This window comes from Leptonotus elevatus, chromosome 2 (genome assembly GCF_054856555.1).
Source record: "Leptonotus elevatus isolate MCC_2025b chromosome 2, RoL_Lele_1.0, whole genome shotgun sequence".
NCBI classification, from domain to species: Eukaryota; Metazoa; Chordata; class Actinopteri; order Syngnathiformes; family Syngnathidae; genus Leptonotus; species Leptonotus elevatus.
The window spans coordinates 30,296,795-30,307,778 of NC_141240.1; the positions used below are offsets into that span (position 1 = coordinate 30,296,795).

Below are 10,984 nucleotides of genomic sequence, written 5' to 3' on the forward strand. Positions count from 1 at the left end.
CTCTTTATCATTTAACTGCCCAACACGCTCAAACATTCACACGGAACTTTCACATCCAGGCCCACAAATGGACACTAAAATCCATCATAGCTTGTAGTATTAATTCAGCAACAATTGTACAGGCACCAAATTGTTAATTGTCTCAACGACAAATAATTAACATAATATTAAAAAGTAATTAAAAAAGTAACAATGACAGTAAAACAAAACTTCTGCATTAATAACGTTTATCCAAATTAAGATGATTAGTTCATGAGTATTGGGCAAAAATAAATAAATAAAAACTCAAAGACAGCTGCAATCGCAAAAGCGGCGCGCATGTATGAACAAGCCAAGTTCATGGTTGCTTGAACTTGGTTTTAAACTCAAAGTAGACTATTTTGTCTCAGTCAAAGTTTACAAACAAATACTTTATAAACATCGCTCCAAATGTTGTGGATAATTATAAAGAATGCATTTCAACTTCGTGCACTTTTTTTTGTGTGCATGAGTGTCCTGCGTGAACTATATGGCCTATAAAAAATGCAAGGAATCAAAATAAAAAATAAATAAACTAATTACAAGTGCCAAGTGTGTCATTAGCAACTATATGTGCTGGCTGCTGCGTGTGCATTGCTTTAAGAAGTGATCGTTACGTGCTCCAAATGTGCTCGTGCAGTGTTATGTGAGAACAGCAGCATCCGTTCTAACAATATTTGAGGAACTTTTTTTTTTTTTTTTTTTTGCAAGCCAGTCGACATTTGAGAACACAAAGCTATGTTGTATCTCATCGCACTACACGTGGCATAAATAGAACTACAAGTGCAAATCGGTGGATTCTGGCCAGTTTCTATACGTCGCTACTTCTGCTGCCGAGCTATTGCGTATCTTTAATCACAGCTAATGCTCTGCTCTTACGAGGAGCGTTAATGCATCTTGGTCGCGCTTCAAACCTTCCAATAATACATAGCAGAAGCCAAAGAATCCAGTGTGACGTTTACTACAAAATGGCAGCAGCAGCAGCAGCAGCAGCCATATGGGCGTGAGGAGACACGAAGGCTGAAGTCTTTACCTTGGAGAGAAGGAGGGCCATGTGTTGGGTGTCCTCCGGTACTTTGCTCCCAAACGTCCGCATTTGACTTTCAAACTAGTTCGGGTCTGCTCGGGGCATCGCCTGCCTGCTCTGGATGATGTCATGCCTGGCTCCCGCACAGATCCATTTGCCTTTTGCTCTCATTAAGGGCGAAAAAAAAGAAGAAGAAGAAAAAAAAGAGAAGCCCAAGTATATCGAGCATAGAGACAGTCAAGGTCACTGTCTAGTACACCGTCTCCTCGATAATGGAATTAGCCTCCTGGAATCCATTGGTCGTGGCCAGACAGGGCAATAGTCGCAAACAAAGGGCCTTTCTTTCCATTTTCTCTCTTTGATTCGGTGAAGGCAGGTTGTTATGGCCTTGTGCAATCGCTTTTAAAGCCCCCTCCAAGGGAGAGAAGCAGCCGGAGGAACCGCACAAGCAAGTGCTAAAGTTTAACTTGAAAACTACTTGGCATGATCTTTTAAACTGCCCCACAAACGACCACAACGACAACAACAACGGACGCAAACATAAATAATACATGAGCGTGATGAAAATAATAATATATATTTTTTTTTTTATGAGAAACAAAAAGTGTGTTTAATAATAGTTACAAACAACAAATAATTTAGGATTAAAGTGGTTCCACTGTCATGCAATAATTCAACGTCGGATTGAACTTGACCGTCACTTTGGGAAAAAAATTAAAGTTATCAGTGCAGTATTTGGAGAAAAAAAGCATGTTTGCAAAAGCAAATCATTTAACTAAATTGTTATATTTTAATAGGCTCCAGCGACCCTTGTAAGGACAAGCAGTTAAGAAAACGGATGGATTATATTTTATTTAGCCTTGTAAATCTATATGGTAGTGTAGACAATTTTTCTTTAAAAAAAAAAAAATTTTAGTGGACGGGAATTTTGCATTTAGTTTTTTCACACAAGCATTTTCAAACAAAATTAAAATCAAATATGTACATCACAATGCGCCATTATACACCATACAAGCGGACTTTTAAAAATCGACCATATATGAAGTTCAAAACTGAAAGCCTTCCGGATACAATCAATGACATATTTTGTTTAAAAAAAAAAGCGTTATATTTATTTTCTGCCATTTATAATAAAAGGTCAATAAATTAGAATGTGTGAAAACAAAAGTGAGCTGAACTTCAACTCTAAACAGGCATTCATTCACCTGGATAAAATTGTGTTTCTGCCCCGAACCACATCTGTGGACATTTTTTCTTGCTTTCCCAAAGAGTCCATTCGAAAGTAAAAAAGTACGAAACATAAACACAAGGCGAGCAAATCACAACTGTGCAAAGCTCACATTTTTTGCTTCCATAGCAGCAGGCAGCACTTCCTGATATTTTCCTCTGGTCACCACCAGAGGTTATCAGCCCCCTTTTCATGGCTCTCGCAGAGGCCTGCAGCTCCACCCCCCACCTCCCACCCCCGCACCCTCCCACCACTACTGCACAGTCACACACACACTCACACACACACACACACATGCGTTTACAAATGAAACTAGCATTATTTAGCTATTTAAAACAAAAGCTGTCCAAATTACAATACACGTATACATTCATTGCGTGCACGTATAATTAAAAAAAATATATGGGGTGCTACGTACGATTTTTAAAATCACACAAAATCATTTCAGGAGGGAATTTATTATTCAGTGAGGCTACAAGGCAGTAAAAAAAAAACTACACTGTAGTTTTGTATGCTAGCAGTCAAGTTGTTAACATGTTCTCAAGTTTGCACATTTAATCTCAGATTTTCCAACGTGAGCACTTGTGTGCTGAGAATGCATATAAGTATAATAAAAAAAAAAAGATAACAACAAGGTTTCAAACTTGACAAATAGCTTGATATATAGCATGGACATTTTAGTTGCATCATATATATTTTCATATATAGTCATCTATTTTACAAAGTCACAAAAGACAGCAGCTTCCAAAATAAACATCTCACAACTGTTAATATATGTTATGTGGCTACTAAACGAAAATACGCTCTTTGCAGCATAATGTTGAACAAGTTTGTACACGTTATAATTTAAATAACATTGTTCAATGCACTGAGAAAACAAGCATGCGCGTAATCAAATTGCAATAATAATAATAATAATAATAACAACAAAGTGTTGAAAAAAAGTGTTTGAATTTTTCTCCGTAACTGTGCAAAAGTTCTCAGGGCAGTTGTGAGATAGAAATACGAGTAACCCGCTACCATGTAGCCTATTGGAGGGGGGAAAAGTCCATGCATCCATACCTTTCATGCTTCGTATTAGATATTCACTTGCTGCTGCTCGCTGTGAGACGTTCAACGTCCTACCTGTGCTGCAGACTCCACGATGTTCACCTCACGATGCACTCCTAGCAGAAGAAGCACTTTTTTTGCAGGACTTCTGTCAAAAGAGCAAAAAGACAAAGGAGCAGAGACCAAATGTTAATGCAAGGCCCCGAGAGATGGTCAGAAATGCAGTCAGAGGATTTTGCTCGACTTCCCCTTTTTTATGTATTTATGGCATGTCATTAAGCTTGTCTGTCTAGACGGGGAAATAACACCTTGTTTGCCCACAAACAAACCGCCTGCACCGGTGTCCAGCCCCCTATTTATTATGCACAATCTGCCGCCATGTCAAGGTCAAAGTGACTGCATAGTCATGGTCAAGGGTAAAATCTGGCGAGCCACAACTTTTTTGCACAACAACTTCAAAAAGTGCACGGACAAAAACAACGACATCTTGGATTGCAATCAACAAAATGTGGTGAAGATGGAGGAGGGGGAAAAAGTTTGAGTGCAGGCAACAAATGGCCAAGCAGATTGCAACTCGGCTATAATGACAGCTTATTTTATTTTTAACTGGATATGTCTCTACCTTGCAATCATCAAATAAATCCAGGCAGGAAAATAGTAATAATGTCAAACACTTATCGATTATTCAGACCAATAAAAGTGCAAATGAAAAACCTGGGGTAATAGGAATTCATCTAAAGTTGCTTTCAGTTGCCGTGGAGAGTCACTATACAAACTTTGGACTTTTCTATAGTGCAAGTTTACATTTGAGAAGGTCGGCCACATGGACCACAAGGCGTGCATGTGGCCAACACATTTGGCTAAACTAAAAAGAACCTGCACTGAACTTGTGCCATATTTTTCCTGCGCGGGAATTTACGCCACAGTTCATTAAATTTGGCTAAAAACAAAAGAAAAAACTTTGTTTGGTGTTGTAAGTGAAATAACACTTGAACCGGAGAAACTATAACGAAGCCTCAAATTCAATGCAATTCTCACCTGCGTCTATTCCTCGAAATCTTCATCTTGAATTGAGTCGACATGGGAATATATATATATATATATATATATATATATATATATATATATATATATATATATATATATATATATATATATATATATATATATATATTCCAAATACGTGGGATATAGTTTATGAAGTGCATCATCAGCAGCGTATATGCAAATTGTCAACTGCGTGGAGTTGCGTAAAATTACTTCTCAACTAACAAGAACATATAGCATATTAAATTATGAACTGCCCCAAATATTATATAATTTAAAAAAAATATTTGTTTAAGGCGCCAACAAAGAGCAAATTAGATAAGGAAGAAATGTTCTTGCTGCATACACGTTTATGGGCCATTTAATATATGTGCAACAACAAACAAGTCCGACTAGAAAATGTGAAACTACTGTAGTACACCGTTTTAGAAGTGCAAACTGCAAATAGGAAGAATAGTATAATAATTAGAATGTGTTTTGAAAACAATAACAGCAAAGGAGAAAGGGAAGCACACAAATAGCTAGTTGTTTTCTACTTTTCGCAAAACAAACATTGCAGCCGCATTTGCAGCCATTTTGTAGCGGTAAATCTGGCCAACTAATACAATAATATACACTACATCAAACTATAAAATACAAATAAAATAAAATAAAACAAAAATAAAAACAGATGAAAAATAGCATGTCATAATCAGAAACTATTTTAAAAGAAAAACAAAGAACAAAAGCGAGAGTATCGAAAACAATTTCACTTGAGAAATGACATGCCATTTAGTAGATGTGCAACAGCAAATATGTCCGGCTAGAAAATGTACACACAGCGGCCTGTTAGCGAAAGACAACAAGACGCCGCGTCGTGTGACGCCATGATGCCTGAGTTTTTATAAATCCGGCTCCATCAGCCCGGCATGCGTGACGCCCACGCACGACGTGGCGAAGGAAGAGTGTCTGCCAGTGGCTGAGTGATTTGAATATTTGATCAATTTCATGATCATTTATTTATAAAACGATAAGGGGATAGTGCAGAAAAGTTAGAAGCTTGGCACGACACAAATAAAACGAGCGTGCATCCATGTGTAATACTCACTGACTTTAATGGTTTACAATCATTGCAGATGCATGACAGAATCCCTCTTTGACAAAAAAAAAAAAGAGAAAAAAAGAGAGAACATACAGGTACTGGGTACTCTAGTTTACAGTTCGGCCATACTACGTAATATGAATTAAATAATAAAAAGGCATTGCACTACACGGATAAACAACATCGCAGCCTTAGAACATACAGACCCACCAAGAGGATTTAAAATTCAACGGGAATAATAAAATAAATCGTGGCACCCAAAATACTCCTCTTTTTATTTTATTTTATTTTATTTTTTGTCGTCGAGGATGTTAAAGTATTTTGGGTGCAACCTGACAAACATTCCTGTCTGTATGGCGATTACCCCCCCCCCCCCCGAAAAAATAAAATCGAATTAAAGTCAGCAAACAGTCATGTTCTTTTAAAACCGTCATGGGTCCTTTTGTGATTTGGTTTGGAGAGAAGAAATAAGAAAACAAATAATAATAATAAAGAAAACACGCAATACTTAACTTTGAAATACAGATATCGTTTTAAATATTATATATTTATATATGTACAGTCATATAAAACAAATATGGAGTCATTTTTCAGTACTTTCACAGTTTTTAGAGACTTGATCTCTAAATTGAAATCGTTCGGGCCGTGTGGTGTTTTGATGGCGATGGAAGTTAAATTAAAAACAACCCAGATGATCTTTTCTATATCTTCTTTCCGATGCGGGAGGTAAATAAGATGCAGGGAGTTGGACTGATCTCATCAAGTGGTGTGCAGGTGATTGCTCTTGGATTTACTGACGAATTTCTTCTCCTTGACTCGTCGGTTCTGGAACCAGATGGTGACTTGGCGCTCTGAGAGGTTGGTGGCGGCCGAGATGCGCCTTCTCTTGTCTTTGGTGATGAACTTGCTGGCCGCGTACTCCTTTTCCAGCTCCTTCAGCTGCAACTTGGTGTAGGGCACTCGCTTTTTACGGCCGCGCCGGTAACTGCTCACCTCGGGCGGCAGGGGCACCACATCTGCATGCGGGAGGGAAGCAGAGAAGGACAAGGTCAAATGCGCATCCATAAAGGCGCACAAATGTCACCTGCCGATGGCGACCAGACGGCGAAATAAACGGAAGGCGACAATGTTTATGAATGCTTTCACCGCTCATAAAATTATTCATCATGGCATCTGCATGCATGGGCGCGCATTTTGTGGGCAAACACGCAACGACTACAATTAATGCAAGGAGAATACGTTCGTTCGTTTCTCTATCTATCTTTCCATCTATCTATCTATCATATCAGAGTCCAATTCCGCCTATGCTGCACGTCAATATCGAACTTGCTGAGCTAAACTAAAGCGGTGGCATGTGATTTGTGCACAGAGGTGTCCCAAGGAATTGTGGGTAATACTGCCAAGCACAAACAATAGCAGCGGAAGCACACAGGGCCCTGACTGCGTTGAGAAAATGGGCCATTTGTCAGCGCCTAAAAGTCGTTTTTGCGTAAAAATGCTCCACAAGTGAATAAGAAAGCTTATTTATTAAAGTTGTCGATATTTTCCATTTGTTATGTCAACATTTCCTCCTTTCAAATGGATATTAAAATCTTCAAAAAAGCACAAGGACGTAATATGGGTCGTAATAGGGCCACAAAAAAAAAAATTATTTGAATTATTATCGTTCTAAATGGCGCATGTGCCTTATGGACTGAATGTTAGTCAACACGCATGTTCATGATGGCACTAAACTGCTAATTGGAACTTCTTGGGTGCCTGGCATGTCATCTTGCAGCAAAACACTGCATATGCGTGCGTGGAGCAGGGCGTGTGTGTATTTTTTTTTCCCTTGCGTGGGTCTTGCGTGGCTCTTTTTCCATTGTGGAGGAAGGTAAATATTACATTTGGGAAGTTGGTTACACGTATATAAATATCCTTGTTTGAGACATTAATACAAATAGAAACAGTATATAAAGAGCTTATAATAGAGATTAGTGGTCATGTGTATTAATTTATATGAGACAGAATCATATACGAATAAGACAATTTTTGTGTGCAACGTGATGCCGAAGTGTGTGAGTGTAAGTATAGGTGTGTGTGCGTGTGTATGTAAGTGTGTGTGTGTGTAACACAAGTGGGTCCTGATATATGCAACACATCACAGGACGTTGAGGTTTATTGGCACAGTCCAAACAAGCTAAGTCACTATCTTGTCATAAAGGGGGCAAAGGTTTGCACTGCTCTTCCTAATTCTGCGTGACTGAAACTCAACTTGTGTTCATCCATCACATGACCTGGAAAAAAAAAAGACGCTTGCTTTCTCAGGTCACACCATTAAGTGCACTGTAACTCACTTTTTCATTTTGTGAGAGCACGCATGGGGTTTGCTGCATGTCAAGTTGAAGGGCAATGCCGCCTTAAAATAGCAAAGTTCATTTGAGAAATAAATTAACGGAGGTTGGGACGTGTTTGTTTGTTCGGCATGCACGTTCAGGGAACTCCTCTGCATGTTTTGCTGGATTTTCTAGTGGAATAGAATGCCATTAAAAAAAAATCCAAACAAAAATACTCGAATGTAAACAACGTGGTGACGTTTAAAATAGCCCCGATGACTGTGTTCCAAACAAAAGGGGAGATTGATGGCATGGAGGGGGGGGACAGGGGGGTAAAAAGGGAGAAGGGAGAAAAAAAAGTCATTGTGATTTACCTGGAAACGGCGACTTCCACAGATGACTGGACTGCGTCTGGTCCTTGGAGCAGTACACCTGCCCATCCCAGCCATTGGAGAGAGCCCAGTGCTGGTAGCCCTCCATGGGGATGAGGGCGTCGTGTCGCGGCTCGGGGTGGCCACTGATGCCGGGCACCACCGACACGTCCAGATATCCCGGCACGGCCTGGTACGAGCTGGCGAAGCTGGGGTAGAAGGCAAACTCTTTCGCCCGGCTCGACAGCTCCTCGGTGGGCAGCGCCGTGCCGGGCTCGGCGTATTTGTCCGCGGGGTGGTACGAGCACGGCTTCTGCTGCAAGTTGACGTTGTGCGAGTGGGAGAGCCGACAGCCGTAGTAGGGGCCCCCGAACGGGTAGCCGTAGCTGAGCGAGGCGCCCGAGGACGACTGCGGGGCGGGACACTGGCGAGCGCTGTCCGGCGAGGAAATATCCGAGTAGACGGAGCCTTGGTGGCTCGCGATGGTGCCGGAGTGCCGTCCCAGGGCGGGGTGCGACATCAGGTCCCTGCAGTGGGTCGCGGGGCAATTACCGCTCAGTCCCTCCATTGTTTGGCTTTTACTCGGGCCGCTTTCATTCGGGCTTTTTTCATAAACGTACATCAAGGTGTCCGCCCAGCGTGGATGCACAAGCAGCGAAGTCGTCATATCAGGGGCTGCCGATGCTTTTTAAAAGTCGACTTCTCCAAGACGGACACCTCATTTCCAACTACATTTTACACCGGGCGCATGCGCACACGAGCGCCCCTCGTGTGTCCACTTCATTAAGGATGTGGCACGTGATACGCTAACAGGTCCTCGGCTGCGCACACACAGGCACAGTGAGCCAGTGAGCCAGATGAGCCCTTTAAAGAGCCACTGGCTCGCATGTCAGCGCTTCTCTTGCGCGCCACGCGGCGCTGCCATTGGCTCCGAGCGGCCAGCCTCACTCCCTTAAAGGGAAGTTTGCTCACTGGGGCGATAGCTGCAAATGAAAACAATCTGTGCATTTCAGCCGGCTTCCAAGCACCGCAATAGGCCATAATGGGCAAAAAGCAGCAAAATAAAACACTTCAGAATCTTCCGAAATGCCTTGCGAGTATGCGTAAAAGTGTCTTTCGATCTGTTTGGTGCTTTTAGGGGGGGAAACAAAGTGGTGGTTCATCACAGTCAACACGCGTGCAATTCACATTATATAATAGTCAGATTGTCTTTCAAAAGGCATAGCGACTGCGTGACTGTGTTTAAAAAGTTGCAAACGCAGTCATTACATGCAACAATAAACATCAATCACACTCGATATTTATCATTCGAAACCGTCCAAAAGGCTTTTGGAGGTGCGTAACAGTGCACTTACCTGTTGATATGAGAAATGATGTGGTCAAAGAGCAAAAAGCATTCCATTGCATGTATTTCGTCCAAATATGACTATTTAAATAGTCTTTAAAAACGCGCAGCTTGGCTAGATAGGAAATAAGCAAATATGCACCATGTGAAAACATATTTTTAAAAATCTGAAGATAAAAAAAACTACTTTCAAAGTGGATACATAAATGTCTCCTGAGAGAATGTTTACAAATAAGCAATTCTTTTTCAATGTTAAAGTGTTATTTTGCGTCTATATTACTTTATCTAACGTCCTAAATTATCTACCAATCTGGAATAAATAACCAAATAAAAATAAATTAAAAATACTATCTGAAATATAAACATCTGAGAGCTGCTGTACACGCAAACAGACATAGAAAATCAAATAAATTGTCACATATCAATTTAAACGTAAATATACTTCAGCAAGTCACGCAAGCCATTTCCTAGAATGCCTTTTAAAAAAATCGCTAATAATGATTATTTGAGAGAGAAACAGTCCCGTGTATGATAAATGATACGGCTTAACTAATTCAATCTATAATTACTATAGTTATAACTATAGGCTATATACACGCATGCACACACGCACACAAACACATACAATTTCATATATATATATTTGTGATGTTATTGTGCCTTTACGCAGGTAAAAAAAAATTAAAATTGAAGGGATATGACTTTTAGCACTGCTAACGTTACCATTTCATAAAAAAAAGTGCATGATGCATTTTCACTGCAGTATATAAAAGTGATCCTGCTGCATTCAACGTCATAGTTGTGGACGCGCACGCTGCAGGCCCTCTGAAAAATAAGAACAAGGAGAGGATTGTGTTTTTAATTAGACGCTATGCTAGAAGTCCACAAGTATTTGACAACATGCTTTTATTAAACGCACTCGCGTTCCAGTGTTAAGAAAGACACAAAAAATGCGCATGTTTGTTTGGAAAGACTAGTCGATGAAGACTTGGCTCTTTATTTTGGAGGCTTGTGTGCAGCATGCATTGATAAAGGGGATTTTTATTTTTATTTTTGCACTGCCTGGCTCATGATTCGCATGTCATAAGAAGTCGCCTGACCGGCTAAAAGCGCCCTTAGTTGATCACCATTTATTTTGCTGTGCTGACTTGTCATGGGAAATGTGGCTGTGGCGTGCGCGTGCGCGCCACTAAGGAAGCAGAGCCCCTCTTGTCCTTTTGAGGAGAGGGACTAAAGCTCTTTTGTCTTAAGGAAAAACACAAGCACGAACGGCGCATAGGCGGCAGCTGCACGGAAGTCCAAGGTCAAGGTAAAAAACGCAGACAAACAGGGTCGTAATCAGAGTCTAGACAGACAAGAATGAACTTCACACTATGCAAACTCGTTGTTATTTGGAGGCGCTTATACTCGCAAACATTTGCTGTGTGTGAAGGCAACTCCTCATCAGGCCGAGTTGATCCACAATTGGAAGTGCTGCTGCATTATATGAGGAAGTGGGTCCA

The 10,984-nt window shown here is 40.6% G+C and overlaps 1 protein-coding gene across 1 annotated transcript; it reads right to left on the minus strand.

Moving 5' to 3' along the window:
- Positions 1-6,210: 6,210 nt before the first annotated feature.
- hoxc13a (homeobox C13a) lies at positions 6,211-8,804 on the minus strand. The gene is made up of 2 exons (XM_086068727.1): positions 8,141-8,804; positions 6,211-6,467 (listed from the first exon to the last, which is right to left on the minus strand). Exons 1-2 carry the CDS (start codon positions 8,802-8,804, stop codon positions 6,211-6,213), a joined length of 921 nt encoding a protein of 306 aa, XP_085924853.1.
- Positions 8,805-10,984: the final 2,180 nt, after the last annotated feature.

Bases quoted from the DNA above. Each gene is read 5' to 3' on its own strand.
- hoxc13a (XM_086068727.1), bottom strand. From the start codon at position 8,804: ATGACGACTTCGCTGCTTGTGCATCCACGCTGGGCGGACACCTTGATG. The intron at 6,468-8,140 runs GTAAATCACAAT...TCCCGCATGCAG, and splicing joins GTGGAAGTCGCCGTTTCCAG to ATGTGGTGCCCCTGCCGCCC.